Source organism: Ceratotherium simum, chromosome 14 (genome assembly GCF_057802395.1).
Source record: "Ceratotherium simum simum isolate JZ-2026a chromosome 14, ASM5780239v1, whole genome shotgun sequence".
Taxonomy (NCBI): Eukaryota; Metazoa; Chordata; class Mammalia; order Perissodactyla; family Rhinocerotidae; genus Ceratotherium; species Ceratotherium simum.
The window spans coordinates 8,173,770-8,189,385 of NC_141913.1; the positions used below are offsets into that span (position 1 = coordinate 8,173,770).

The 15,616-nt window shown below is 46.2% G+C and overlaps 1 protein-coding gene across 6 annotated transcripts in view; it reads left to right on the plus strand.

The window, feature by feature from the left end:
* The first annotated feature begins 202 nt into the window (after positions 1-202).
* NPC1 (NPC intracellular cholesterol transporter 1) overlaps positions 203-15,616 on the plus strand; it is a 51,771-nt gene continuing 36,357 nt past the window's right edge. For 2 of the 6 annotated variants that reach the window (XM_087438970.1, XM_087438971.1), the window contains exons 1-3: positions 204-348; positions 12,023-12,145; positions 13,076-13,182. In XM_087438970.1, coding sequence (XP_087295096.1) covers positions 292-348; positions 12,023-12,145; positions 13,076-13,182 — 287 coding nt within the window. In that variant the 5' untranslated portion in view covers positions 204-291. Of the gene's footprint in view, positions 349-12,022; positions 12,146-13,056; positions 13,183-15,616 lie in introns of those variants that run through there. The other 4 variants (XM_087438973.1, XM_087438974.1, XM_087438972.1 and 1 more) reach the window with 3 other exon arrangements.

The following is a 15,616-nucleotide window of genomic DNA, read 5'->3' on the forward strand; positions in this document are numbered from 1 at the left end:
CTGCCCGGTGGGGCCCCGGCCCCGGCCCCGGCCCCGCCCCGTCTGGGCCTCGCCCCTGTCCCGCCCACCCCGGGCCGGCCCCGCCCCAGAACTGGCCCAGGGCGTCACGGCAGCTGCGCCTCCCCCAAAAGGGGGAGGAGCCGACGAAGCCTAGTTCCTTCCTGACCTGCGCGCGCAGCCCGCCGCTTCTGACGCCCGCTCCCTGAATCAGCCGGCGCGGTGTCCTGAGACAGCCCGGGACGCCGAGCCGGCCGAGCCGCTGCCGGCGTCCTCTCCCTGCCCCGCCGCAGCATGGGCGCGCGCGGCCCGGCCCTCAGCCTCCTCCTGCTGCTGCTCTGTCCCGCGCAGGTGAGCGGCTGCCAGCCACCCGGGCAGGCTGTGGGGACTTGGCGGGGCCGCGAGTTGGGGGGCGGCGGGCCATGCAGCGGCTCAGGCGCCCCCGTCCCCCGAGGGGCGCGGGTCCAGCCGGTCCCGGGGAAGTTGGTCTAGCAGTGGAGCCCCTGGAGGTCCCCCCATGTCTCCGGTTTCTCTCTGCAGCCAGGCACTTGTCCCTGAGGTCTGCAAGGGGATGGCAACTGGGAGCTTCTTGCTGACCTGTTTTGAGCTCATTCAGCTGTGGTCACCTAATTTCTGGGTTTAGGATGTGGGAGCCGAGGGAAGGAGGAAAAGGGGTAGAGAGGGATAAGAATCTTATTTATTTAACCTGCCTTTAAAAAAAAAATCTGCCACATGCACTCGAACTCGATGAATATACTTAGAAGATCCGACCACTTTATTTCCCCTTCTGCTCCCCTAAAGATGAAGTTGGGAGGGAAGATAAAGAAAGGAAATAATTCATCAAGCATCAAATTAGAACAGTCCTAAGTACTTGACGTAAGTCAGCTCGATCTTCTAAAGAGTGCAAGTTACTTCTTATCAACTAATTCCCTTTTACATCTTTGGAAACTGAGGCCCACGGTGGGGGGGTGGTGAGGGGGTAATTGAATTTCCCCTTGTCATAGTTCTAGCTAGCGACAGGATGGGCCCTGGAACTCGATGTCCTGACTCTCTGGGTCGGCTTTTCCTTGGTTTAGTAGCCTTGAGCATGAGCACCTCAGTGCTGTTTGTGTGTCTGTGATTTTCTCTTTTAAAACTATGGGAGTCGGAAGTAATGTTTAAGGATATAGTGCTGATTAAACCGGATCAGGATGAAAGATGAGTGAGCCTCTGGGAATCCTGTGCCCTTGTACACACTCTAGGTGTGTCAGTAATGAAGGGATAGTGAATCAGAGGGGAAGGCAGATTAAGGGGTTTCCCTGGACTAGGAAAACCTCACCTTAAACTTCTCTGTAGTTCTGAGGCAGAAATAGGTGATGCTGACTCAGTAAGGACCTGACACCAGGAGAAGAGCTGTGGCTTCCTCTTCCCTTGTGTATGGGGGGATCCCCAGCACTGTGGGCTTGTGGAGGAGCACACATCTGGTGCATGGTTAGGAGGGGAGGCAGTGGGATGGGATCAGCGGCTAGACTGCTTACTGGCTCTGTGGCTTTGGGCACGTTATTCTTTCAAGGCTCAGTTTTTTCTGAAGATAAAACTTCATAGGATTATTGGGGTTATTAAGTAACATGGTATATGGAGAGACCTCATCAATATAGTAAAAATTCAAGGACTAATAACATTTATGTGCCTAAAGAAAATACAGCTATTCAGTTTCCTAGAGTTTTAGATAGGGATCTAATAGTTAGGCTTCACATTAAGTAGCTGTAATTTACCTTTGAAATCCTTTTACCTCAAGGCAATATCCAAGGCTGATGGCCGGCCTTGGATACTGGGCTCTCCTCCTAGGACTTTCAGGCTAGGTCAGAGGTTGGTCATGAGTCTCTTGCAAAACACTTAGAATCCTTGAGAAGTTCTGTAAATCTGAACTGGAAACATTCCTGTCGTTATTCTGCAAATTAACTCCCTCGTGTCTGCGAGGCTCTCGGTACACCTGAACAGATGGGCGGGAGGGGTCTTTTAGAATATTTACCTGTGATAGCAGCTCCTTTGAGTTCAGTCTGAGCACTAAGAAAGTTCTGTCATGGGATTACAGACTAACTGTCCTTTGTAAGGTCTGAAATACATTTTGGGGGAATTTTTGCTTTTCATAATTTTAAATTTTTACAGAGGATGAAATAGCATTACTAGACTGCATGGTTTTTAAACCTTGTGGTCGTCCAAATAATGTCTGCAGTTTTGAGAAATAGTATCTATCTCTCCTGACTGTAATTTTTATAAACTTTTTCTTGGGGAGCTTGGGACAGAGTGAGGCTTGGGTAGGAATTCACCCGTTAAAATGGCTTTTCCCGAGGTTGGAAATGAGTTACCCTTTCGGCCTGAGAGCATTGAAGAATAACCATCTGAAACTGGAGCGAATGTGGGTAATCTTTCCCAGTGTCTCCCACTCCTTGATGGATGCTGTGATCAGATGTCTTACTAACAGAAGTAATCAAAAGAAGACGAGGTTTTTTATTTTAGCGAGTGGGCAGAAAGAAAACGACTTGCTGAATAGGTCTTTGTATTCCTTCAGTGTTTGTCCCATTACCCGGAACAAAGAATCCCTCTGGGCGTGAAGATGGTATCATCTCATTCCAGGGTCACCCTATCCCACCCTCCACTCCTGAAAGGGATGCTTTTTGGGGTGTTTTAAGGATGACACATTGCCTACTGCAGAAGCCTGGATTGGGCCATCTCTAATCTGATCTCAGGTGCCCCTTTCTGCCCTTTCAGCCACAGCTCTGTAAAGGGCGTCAGCACTCCAGCCAAATTAAACTGCTTGCTCTCAAAACCCTGCCTATCTTTGAAGGCCAGTTCAATGCTACATCATCCGTGACATTTCCTGTTCCTCCAACTAGAATGCCATCCCTCTAAAGTCCTAAATCTTTGTTGAAACTGCTGCGGCAGCATTTACTGCCTGGCAAAAGACTTTTGAGTTCAGAGACCTGGGGGTGGGTCTTGACTCTTCCTCTTACCAAGAGTGATCTTGGGCAGACCAGTTATCCTATGGCACCTGTCTCCTTCTCTGTAAAATTGGTTAACACCTATGCCTACTTCTCAGGGCGCTTGTGGAAAGACAGAGAAATATTGTTTGAATTGAACTACTGGATTGCAGGCTCCTTGAGGGCAAGAACTATATGTTACCATCTGCAATATGGCCAGGACTCTTGGCTTTTACTCTTATGAATCACCAAATCATTGGGCCTTCAGTGGCTTCAGATGAGGGGGCAAGATGGGGAGGGATTCAGAGGCTGGTGGAGATCAGGACTGGATTTACAGCTGGTTTCTGGGTGATAGCAGTGTTCAGCTGTGGCCCAACAAGTTTCCCTGTGCTTGGACCATGCCTGTTAGTCTTTGGAATATTTGCTTTGTCAAGAAAACTTAAAAAAAAAAAAACCCTCTCTCTGATGCAAGTGTGCTGTTGGGGGATTTGAGAAGGAAGCTTTAAAATTTGTTCTTATTACTCTCCTTAGGCCACAGAGGAAGTCAAACTACTGTCATTCACTAATTTCATAAATATAAAGTGGTTGCTATGGACACAGTGTAGGATACAAAAGTAGATCAAAAGAATTAACCTATGTGGAAAGATGTCTATAAAGTGCTATGTGAATGTTAGTAGTTACTATCCCTGTCTTGTTCATAGTTGATGGGAGGAAGGGTGAATACATTAAAAAAATTACAATGGAAAGTACTCTAATAAAGATAAGGACAAATGTTTTGGGGAGTCCATTTTTGAGCTGAGCTTTGGAGGGTGAATTAATGCTTAAGGGGTGGTGGACAAGAGGAAAACTGGAGACAATGGGGGAGAAGTTACCTAATTGTTACTAAAAACCATTCAACTGTATACGTGAAAAGGGTGAATTTTATGGTAAATTATCTCAATAGCGCTGTTTTAAAATGACATTCTAGATTACAAGAGACTACAGAAAAAGGAGTTACCTAATTTTTGCATAGTGCTGCCTGCCATGACACGTCTGAGCTTGTTTTAACCTCACAGAACCCCTTTAGGTAGGTGTGATACTCTTTTTCCTGTTTTGCAGATGTGAGTGTTAAGGCTCAAGTTTGCCCCAAGGTCACATAGCTAGTAAATGGCAGACTAGGGGCTTGAGCCACCGTCTCTGACTTCTATGCTCTAATTTATTCAAATTCAAAATATTGTTACCAGATTATTCATGTTTAGCAAGGCAAGTTGATGGCTGTTCAGCAGATGTTCCCCTTGGCCAATAAGGCATCTCATTCAAGGCATGCTCCTGGCTCCAGTGTGGCTTCTCCAAAAGCCAGTGGTAAATCAGGGCTAGATTTAGCCTGCTGGCTTGACCCAAGGTTCAGTTGCCATGCTCTGTGAACATTCCATAGGAAAAAGCCTGCAGGAGGTATATATTCCCACCTACTTTCATGGTTTTGTTTTTGTCTTGTGGCTTTTGGGTTGTTTTTTCAAACTTGAGGGTACTGGAGCTCATAAATGCCTAATACTAACTAGTAGTATGACTGTGGGCAAGTCACTTAAGGAAACTGCAAGCTAGAGGAGTTATCTATCAAGTGAAGACTAGCTGAGCCCATCTAACTCTAAAACTGTGACTTAAACACTTATCTACAGGCGAGCTTGGTGTTCACACAAATTATCCTTTGTTATGTGGATATGTTTATGCCAGTTGGCTGTAAAACAGAGTTCCCAAGATTTCCATCAGTTGAAGTCAGACCAGGCCAGCCTCCACCCCAAATGTCCTGCCATATTTGTTTGGTCCGCCTACTTGACTGCAAAGGAAACAGCAGGGAGCTTAACCTCTGGACAGGATTCTAGTGCTACTCCATCCATCCCATCCTGCGTTGTCCTGACTTGCCAGGCCAGCCCCTCTGCTTCCTGCGGAGGCCTCTCCTTCTCCCCTCGCTGGAGCTTGAGCTGGGTGTGTCTCCAGGTTCTGCCATGACCTCTACACATCCAGGACAGTGGCAGAGGTGAGAGGACCCGGCTCATCACTCCGCCTGCCGTGGGGTGGCAAGTGCAGGCTTGGAGTTGAGGACAGTCAGTGGTACTGAGGAAATGTGTCATCACTTGACAGCTGCCTGGAGATGTACTTAAAAAGATGTAAATGGTACTCATTATTTCTGCAAGTGAACAAGTTTGTGTAGACAGAAGGCCACTAGTGGATGCGACAGCCCATCTCTGGCGCACTTTCAAAATCTGAGGCTATATCTGTGTACAAACTGAGCTGGAGTTTGAACAGTGCAGCAGCTGGGGAGTGGGGATACAGGGATAGGATGGAGAATGCTGAACTTGGCATTCAAAATCTTGATTCCCATTACTGGTTTTGTCACTTATGAGCCATGTGACCTCAATAGAGAATCTTCTCTGAACCTTAGTTTTCTTACCTGTAAAATGCTATGATACTGCTTCATAGGGTGTCTGGGAAATGAGGCAATGAGGGAGAAACCTCTTCACTGTGTCTAGCACGTGGTTGATGTTCTATAAGCATTTGAATATGAGTTAGTATTAATATTTCAGCAGGATTCATTAAAGGCAGCCTGGAGTATAGGATTCTGTTGCTGATGTTTAGAGCTTCTCCATATGACCAGATGTGCTTTCGTGGAGCCTCCTATTACGGTCTGATTTAGCAATTGCTATAGTTGAAGTATACCAGAAGGGGCATTTTTTTTTTTTAGCCTTTCCTGAACTATTCCTGTCATTATTGAAAGAAGCTTTCCTATCCAGTCATATACCCAATAATTAAACTCTGGAGTATGTTGTGAAATATCCATATGATCTAACTTTTAAAAGTAGAGATGGTCTAGCCTTGTAACTACTAAGTCCTGGATTAAAGCCCAAACCAGCAGTTCTCACTTCTCAACTTCTTACATAATCCAGTGGAACTCCTTCAACTCATGGTGAGTTTTGATGGTTTCTGAATCAGTGAACACTGGATGAGTACTGTAGGGGATTTCAGAGGAAGCGTAATACCTGAGCTCTGCATTTAGGATTTTATGGTCTTATGGGGGAGTTGAGACAAAAGCAAGAAAAGACTCTTGCAACCTCTCCCCACAGACACAACTTTGCGATTCTCATAAATATTCTGCTTGATCCTAGGGCAGGAGCCAGCAAATTATGGCCTGGCCAGAGCCTGTTGTTGTGAATAAAGTTTTCTTGGGACAGGCCCACCCCCATCATTTACCTGTTGTCTGTGGACCTGTGGCCCACAAGCCTACAGTATTTAATATTTGGCCCTCTAAGGGAGAGTTTAGCCACCCCTGCCCTTGTGGATCCACATGGGAGCTTGTGGAGTGTACGTGACAGAAACAGATATTGCTCTCAGAGCAATGGGTGCAGAACACCTGCTGACCTGAGCAGTGAGGATGGATGCCCTGAACATCAGCCAGGTGCTACCTAGGGCTGACCTGCCTCTGCTCCAGGACAGCCCGCCTGACCAGGGGAGTACTGGGGCTGGAACCAGGTGAAAGGAGTCAGAGCTAAATTTGGTGGAGGCAGTGAGTCTTGGGAGAGGCTTGTGAGAAGTGAGGGCTTCCAAGATGGGCAGGACTGAAACCTCGGAGAAAACAGTAGGGCTAGAGACAAGGACTCGAGTCTGGCCTTGGGGACCCACATAAATACCGTTAAGGGCAGTTCAAGTAGAGCCAAAAGCCAGTCTGTGGAGGGTAGTAGAGATTTATCTGTGAAAGGGCTGTTTAAAAGGTATTGCCCTTGTATGCTTTTGTGTGTACACATCTGTATAGGTTTGCCTGTAGGGAGGAATTAGAAGCCTGGAAGACGTAGATCTAATAAATTAACACTGGTTAAATCTGAGAAGTGGGGTGGGAGGTGGAGAAGTGGGGAGGAGCTTTCAGTGTTATTTCATATACACGTGTGCTCTTTGAATATTTGTGATGCATGGTATTGCTTCTGTAATTAAAGAAAATAAAATTTATTGTTAACATTTTAGGAATTGGCAGATTTTTTGGTGAGGAAGATTGGCCCTGAGCTAACACCTGTTGCCAATCTTCCTCTTTTTGCTTGAGGAAGAGTGGCCCTGAGCTAACATCTGTGCCAGTCTTCCTCTATTTTGTATGTGGGATGCCGCCACAGCATGGCTTGATGAGTGGTGTAGGTCTATGCCCAGGATCCAAACCTGCGAACCCTGGGCCACCAAAGCTGGGTGCACAAACCTAACCACTGTGCCACTGGGCCAGCCCCCATAGAATTGGCAGATTTTTAAAATGCTTAAATAAGATGGTTCTTATGGTTATGAATAGCTCTGTAAGACTGGTTGGTGACCACGAGATGAACTGTGAAGAATTGTTATCATGCTTTGGACTTGGACCCCCGCCCCTGATCCTTACGTGGAGCTTTAACAAGGCCTGTTATTAGAGACTCCAGGAATGTCAAGTGACATTCAGACCCATGGTCTTTGATCCTGTTTGATCTGATTGTCACTCTTCTGTTTAACCTCAGAGTGATAACTGAGAACTGCTCTCTGTAGTCCTTGTCACTGGGTTTTTCTCTTATATGGTGGAGGACATCTGAGCTCATGTTTTATTTCAGTATTGGGCATAACACTGCCTTCCCCAAGTGAATATTATTGATATGAAATCAGCACCAAGTGTCCTTGTATCGTAGTAAAGGCAGCTTTCAGCCGGACACCTTACTTTTGGAAATCAGATGCTTTGCTTAGAAGGGAAGTGTGTGGCCTGTACGTGAGCTCTTCATTGCAGGGTGCATCCTTGGTCTCAGTGTCAGCATGTGCTGCTCTGACAGTCCAGGGATCTTAAGATGTATCTGTCACCTTCATCAATCGAGTCCTGACTGCCCGCTGTGCTGTGGTGATTTGGAGACTGGAAATCCAGTGGCTTGGATGCCAGCTAGGTTCTTGGTGGGATACAGAGATGAGCATTGCCCAGCCAGTGGTCCACTGAGGAGTAACCCTCAGTGCAGTGTGAGGATAAGAGCTCCAGCTTCCAACCAGCCAGGCCTCGGGTAGGTAGCCTCAGTCACAGGCAAGTCCCACTTAAAAGTGGGACAGAAGGGAAGGAAGAGTAGGAGATGAGAGTGCTCAACAGAGCCAGGTGAGGCATCTGGAGTTTGTCTCACAGGCTATGAGAATGTTACCGAGCCTAAGGGACCGGTGACCCTCAAGTGAGTCCTTTTGCTTGGAGCTGCTCACGCCAATAGAATGAGACCAGCTTCGGAATATTCAGAGCAGCAACTTTATTTGTTGATCAACAACTGGAGAAGGGAGAGCTCATGCTCTAAAACACCTTCTCCCAGAAGAGAAGGTGAGCAGGGTTCTTATGGGATGTGAAGGGGGAGGGGTCTCTGCATCATAGCTCAGGGCGGGGGGCAGTTGGGGCATGCGCAGATCTTCCCTTCTTGCCCTTGCCCAGGGCACCCCATCGCCATCTTGGACCTTTCTGGTTTGGTCCAGGTCTGTGATTTGGCCGTCTGGCAATGTTCTGCCTTGGTTCCGATAAGCAAGCACGACTTAAAGCATTAGACGTGGAAAATGTTTTAGGGCCGGGCCGGCCCCGTGGCTTAGCGGTTAAGTGCGTGCTCTCCGCTGCCGGCGGCCCGGGTTCGGATCCCGGGTGCGCACCGAGGCACCACTCCTCCAGCCATGCTGAGGCCGCATCCCACATACAGCAACTAGAAGGATGTGCAGCTATGACAGACAACTATGTACTGGGGCTTCGGGGGAAAAATAAATAAATAAAATCTTTAAAAAAAAAAAAAAGAAAATGTTTTAGGGACTTCTCTGGGTGACAGGAAGGGTGGATTGTAGGTTTCTGAGCATCGGAAAACTTTGGAGCCACAGCTCAGGAAGAGCCAGGTGGCAGCTGTGCCTAGGAGACATTGCCGAGGTCTGGATGGGAGGTGACGAGGCTGACAAAGGGTGGCTGTGTGCTCCGTAGAGGAGGGGCGTGGGAGACCGCGCTGGGGAGCTTCCGGGAAAGGTTCCCATCTGAAAGGTGCCTAGCCTTTAAACCCTGATGAAGAAGGCTTGGCGATGGAGGAGGCTTTGGAGGGAGGATTAGTTTCTTTTCGAGCACCTGGGGTAGTCAGGCAGGTAGTTGGAAGTGCGGCTGGAGAGAAGCTGGGGGTGGTTTGAGGAGGAGAATGAAATTGGAGCAGTGTTTATAGGCAGGAGCAGGTGAAGGGATCAACAAAGAGATGAGGTTGAAAATCCGGAAGAGAAAGAGGTCAGGTGATGGAGGTCCCCAAGGAGGCTCAGGAACGCTGCTCCAGCCGGGCCTGTGGGTGAGGGAGACCGGCTCTCATGTTCAGCTGTAGGTGAGGAGAGAGGAGACTGAGAGAGAGAGAGATTTAAGGGCAGAAAGAGGCCTCCCCCGCCGGTACAGCTGTGAGTGAGTGCACACGTGCTCCTGCCTTGCACAGGTAGGGAGTGGTGTAATGCCAGAGGACCTTAATTACTCAGTTGATTATATTTTATTGAGAGTCTGTTTCTGGAACTAGAATGTTCTGGTTTGAATCCTGGCTCTGCCGCTCTTGGACAAGTTATTTAGCCTCTCTGTCTCCATTTCCTCGTCTGTGAAATGGGTATAATATTAGCATGTCCCTCATCAATTTGTTGTGAGGATTATTTGGGTTAATCCATGAAGAGCAGGTAAGCCAGCGCCTGGTACACAGTACGTGGCTCGTAAGTGCCTTGGGCCCCTGGCTTAGGGCTGCTGCTTTAGGCGGGGTGACAGGGAGGCGAACCTGAGAGCGGAGTGGAGCCCTGTTTTCCTGGGCCCAAAGAAACTCAGCTGCTTATTTTCTTCAGGCCATTGGGACCTCTTTGCTGAGGTCCCAGACGGTTGGAAGACATGTAGAATAATTCCTTACATTTGACTGTATGGTGCTCTGTAGGTTACTGAGTACTGCTACGTGTATTCCTTTGTTTGATCTTCACACCAAACCTGTGAGATAAGCGGAGGTTATCGCTGCGGTTCACAGGTAGGAAAAGTGCTCAGCACGGTTAAGTAACCTGCTCCAGGTGTGATCCCGCTCAGCAAGCACATGTCTTAGGAGCCTGGTGAGTGCTGAGGAGCAGAAGCCAGGACTCCTGACTGCTCTGCGCCTCTCCCCTCCCCCACCTCTCTTCTGCCAGATGAGTGAAACAACTTTGCTTTGAAATAAATGATGTGGATTATAGAGGATGATCTTTGTGGCTAGGAACCTAACCACATTGGGTCATCTTTATTTTCTTTGATAGTGCCAGGGAAGGGGAACTTAGACTCCAGACACCCATCCTGTCTGTCGTGCCAGTCTGGTTTGTTGACTGGATTTCTGCCGCTCTGGCTGGTGACATGCTGGTGTGCCCCCAGGCCTGGACCTGCTTGCCCTGCTGGTCTGTTGAGAATTGTGTGGGGTTTAGGGAGGGGTCCCCCGTATTTAAATTACATGTCAACAACAGCGGTATCCCTGCCTCCTTAGTCAGCTTTTGCCTGTTCAGATTTTGGTAGATGGATAATAAGCTTTTAGTTGGAAACCCAAAGTTGCAATACTTTGCCTAGAATCGCCAGGTTTATGGAAATAATTGTTTTTCTTTTTATGTAAAAATGGTAGTGGAATTTTGCCAAAGGTTTGGTATGTGGTAGTGGTGAATACTTGTCACTTCCCTCATTTGTTTAATTTCCCTCTCTTGTGGCCTAACAAAGGGGTAAGTCATAAGTTCCGCTTTAAAATACTTGAAGAATAAATTCAGAGACACGTTATATTGACCCCTTAGATTCCCCACATATATACCCCAGCCTCCTGCCTGTTTCTTCTTTCATGATCTTAGGGCTTCAGGGACTGTTGTGGATTTGTATCTTGATGCTGGGGACCAACCCAGACTGACTTAGCTCCTTGCATATGTGTGGGCCATGTGCCACTGTCACTGGAGAGAATTCATGCTGTTGCTTCTATTCAGATTTTTTTTAAATGGCTTTTCCACCAGGTGTCTTGGAAGCCGTGGTTGCTTCTGCGATGTCCCTTGTTTCCCTCTGGGACAGATGATTGCAAGACTTTGCAGGCTAGCTTGCCAGAGCCTGGTGGCTGTGCTGACGCGATGATTCACTGCACTCCTCCCCTTCTGAATTTTCAACAGCCTTGTGACTCTCACATGGGGAGTATGAGTCGCCCTTGAGAAATCTTTACATAAAACGTTTAAATTTTTTCTTTTAAGATTGCTGAGGTGATTTTCCTTAAAGTTAGCACATTCCTTGCTTTCTACACATTTCTTGCTTTCTTGAATACAAGGAGTTCTTTCTTGCTCCTTCTTACTTAGGATTTATCCTTCTTCTTACTTAGGGTTTATTGGTGTTTGTGGTTTTCTTCTTCCCATTACTCATGATGTGCTGATGTTAATTAACCTAAATATATATGGAAATGTTCTTTCATTAATTAGAGACTATATAATTCCTTATGCAGCTGTGCAGAAATAGTGCCGTAGTAATTGCAAACTTACATACTATCTTGCTTTCTTTCCTCTACACTGATTTTTAGTGATTCTTACTTGGATCTATAGCTTTCTCTTCTCAACAAATAAATTAGCAGGAAGTAGGAATCGTGGAAATAAGTAATTTCTTTTTGTTTTTTTTAACAATTTTATTTATTGACTTTTTTCCCCCCAAAGCCCCAGTAGATAGTTGTATGTCATAGCTGCACTTCCTTCTAGTTGCTGTTATGTGGGACGCGGCCTCAGCGTGGCCGGAGAAGCAGTGCGTTGGTGTGCACCCGAGATCCGAACCCGGGCCACCAGCAGCAGAGCGCGCGCACTTAACCGCTAAGCCACGGGGCCGGCCCGAAAATAAGTAATTTCTAATACCTACTTCACTGACTGACTTGACAAGTCCATTTGGTCTATTTTAATTAATATTTTTCAAAATGTTAAACTAACCAGTGCCTCTTGCTGTTATTTCATTTTGCAGGTAACATTGGAAAATTCTGTAATAGTGCGTGAGTGGGCACCTTTTGCTGTTGAAATTTGTTTTACCCTTGGGGCCCTGATGAACTGAGTTTTGTGTTGACTTTCTGTAGGTGTTTTCACAATCCTGTGTTTGGTATGGAGAGTGTGGAATTGCATCTGGAGATAAGAGGTACAATTGTAAATATTCTGGGCCACCAAAACCATTGCCAAAGGATGGGTATGATTTAGTGCAGGTAAGTTTGTCGTCTTGGGCATTGGGAACACAAAGTGCTGATCACGATCTTCTGTATTTATACCTTAAATATTGTGGGAGTGGGGGTGGAGGTGAAACTAATAGGCTTAAATCTTGTCCCAAACTCTTATCTGTAACAAACAATGGCAGAGAAGATAACAGCCAGACTCCAGAGGCTTAATTTTTCTGGGGCTGACTTCAGCCTTTCTTGTAAAGTTTCCCACTCGCAGGTTACTATTTAGAGACTGACCTTCCTACGTCAAATGTTGCTTTTTGCAGCTTCTTCAAAATATATTAAAGTTAACTTGTTTGGTTCCTAGATTTCAGGACTTGAGTAAACAAGGCTGCTAAGTACCTATGACTCCCTTGTCCTGTGTTCATTTTAGTGACTCTTCCGTTTTCCACTGAGAGCCTGTGAACTTTGGTTGCTACCAAGATTCTGTTTTCTGTTGTCTTCTTTTACCATCCCTGGTCCACAGGGATATTAGAAAAGAACTGGAAAAATCAAAGTGAAAGACTAGTTTTAGAGGCTTACGTAATCTAAAATCAAATTGACATGCTGGCAGGTCTTCTAGACTTACTTGCTACTTTCGACAGAATTATGAAAAGCATTTGACTTTCCCTGGAGTGACTAATGGAAATAGTAAGTAGCGTTCTGGTTGAACTTACACAAAAAAACCTAAGAGGTAAAGTAATTGTCAAGGGGGGAGAGTGAGCTACTAAATAAGAAAAAAATTAGAAATGTCTGTACTACCTCTACTTGTAAATTCGATAGCCTTTTAAAAGAGTTCTGCAAGAGCTTTGCAAATACATGTCTTGCCCTTGGGTACCTAAAAAGGATTTATATGAGTAAAATTTTCTTATTTCATTTAGGAATGTTTATTCTTATTTAGCTGTGCTACTCTGAGATTCATGCTTTCTCATCCAAAAGGAGCTCTGTCCAGGATTCTTCTTTGGCAATGTCAGTCTTTGCTGTGATGTTCAGCAGCTTCAGACGCTGAAGAACAACCTGCAACTTCCTCTACAGTTTCTGTCCAGGTAGGTTGACTGCCAGGCAAACAGAAAAAATGGACTTTAGTTCCTTTTAACCAATAGCATTCTGATTTCTTTTAGAATGTTTGTTTTTGGGGCCGGTCCTGTGGCATAGCAGTTAAGTGTGCGTGCTCCGCTGCTGGCGGCCCAGGTTTGGATCCCGGGCGCGCACCGAGGCACCGCTTGTTAGGCCATGCTGTGGCGGCGTCCCATATAAAGTGGAGGAAGACGGGCACACATGCTAGCCCAGGGCCAGTCTTCCTCAGCAAAACGAGGATTGGCATGGATGTTAGCTCAGGGCTGATCTTCCTCACACACACAAAAAAAGTTTGCTTTTGTTTTATTTTAAGAAAGCAATCTTATGACTCTCAGAGGTAAAGAATAACTTCTGTTAAAGTATTAGTTATCCAACTTAATTCTCTTCCTAATTACGTTCAGTGTTGATACTTGGTCTTCCTTTGAGATGTCTTTACCCCAAAGGGTGTCTGCATTGGGGATTGGTCCTTTCAGACTTGAGCCTCTTTGCGCTGTGGGGAGGAGAGGCTCCCGGTGGTCCTGCTCAGGTCTCTGACCTGAGACACCCTTATCCATGCAGTCCTCTGCGTTGCCTCCCTCTCCTCACTTCCCCTGTTTTGCATGTGGTTCTCTCTCCCTGTGGTGACGTGATGTGCTAGAGTTCCAGTCCTTGGTGGAGCTGGCCTTTGCTGACTGTTAAGCAGCTTGTTCTGGCATAGTTGGCTGGTTTTGTCAAAATTACTTCACTCTCCAGTTTGTTCTCTACGACAAGGGCAGTGAAAAGACTTGTGTAATAGATATTCTTCCCTAAGTTTAGCCAGCAGTTCTCAAATGTGCACCAGAACAAGCTGGTGGTGGCTTTCCGACCAGAACATCGTGATATCTTTCTGGCTTTCTCACGCTTGAGCACCCAGGTGAGGGTGGATGGGAGGACACCGCAGACGGAACGCTCCTCCATGCAGTTGCTGCTGCAGGTGATGGGGCACGGGTCGGCGTCTGCTGAGGAAACCCTGCTTCCCAGAGATTTAAGTTGACGATACACAGTGAAAAACCCTCCCTAAATTGTTCTTTCAGGACAACATACAATACAGATCTTCCCTGACTTATGATGGGGTTAGTCCTGATAAACCCGTCTTAAGTTGAAAACATCTAAGTTGAAAATGCATTTAATACACCTACCCTACCAAACATCACAGCTTAGCTGAGCCTACCTTAAATGAGCTCAGAACACTTACATTAGTCTACAGTTGGGCAAATCATCTAACACAAAGTCTGTTTTATAATAAAGTGTTGAATAGCTCATGTAATCTATTGAATACTGTACTGAAAGTGAAAAACAGAATGGTTGGATGGGTACAGAACAGTTGTGAGTGTATGGGTTGTTCGCCCTCGTGATCACGGGGCTGATGGGAGCTACGGCTCACTGCCGCTGCCCAGCATCACAAGAGAGTGTTGTACCGCGTATCGCTGGCCCGGGAAAAGATCAAAATTCAAAGTTTGAAGTTTGGTTTTTACTGAATGCTTATCGTTTTTGCACCATTGTAAAGTTGAAAAATTGTAAGTTGAACCATTGTAAGTTGGGGACTGCCTGTATAATAATAGATCAAAAAGTTGAGAATCTAATCGGGCCCATGTATCCTGTGGAAGGCTAGTGGATGTTGGTGGAGCTAGATTGGAGCCATCATTCAGTCACAGTACATTTATTTAGCACCTATTGGGGTGTTATGGAAATAAACATCAAACAATAACCAGGTTTTCATGAGTCCAGCCCAGCAGTGTAGTAACCAGGTTAAGTTCACATGCTCTACTTCAGCAGCCCGGGGTTGGTGGATTCAAATCCCAGATGTGGACCTATGCACCACTTATCAAGCCATGCTGTGGCAGGCGTGCCACATGTAAAGCAGAGGAAGATGGGCACCGATGTTAGCCCAAGGCTAATCTTCCTCAGCAAAAAGAGGAGGATTGGCAACAGATGTTAGCTCAGGGCTAATCTTCCTCACCAAAAAAAAAAAGGTAACCAAGTTTTCAGAGATACCAAGGCTTGCTTTATAATAGCAAATAATGAGAAGCTAATATATGGAATATTATGCAGCTGTCAAAAGTGGTGATTGTGGAGACTGAATGTAGTAACATGGAAAGAGGTTCGTAATATGTGGAATATGATAGAAAACTGTGTACCCTGAGTGATTTTTGTTAGAATGGTGTAATTGTTGTTCCTGTTTTTGTCACAGTAAAGCACAGGACTCCTGAAAGAGAGTCAGTGTGCATGTCTGCTCCTTCACTAGACCAGAGGCTGTGAGGGCTTGGACCACACCTTCCTTGTTCTGTGTTGTGTGTGGTCGCCTGGACTGGATCAGAGTAGAGAGCAGTCTTGATTGGCTGTGTGTCAAGAATGCAAGTCTAATGAAGTAATAGCTTTTGCAGA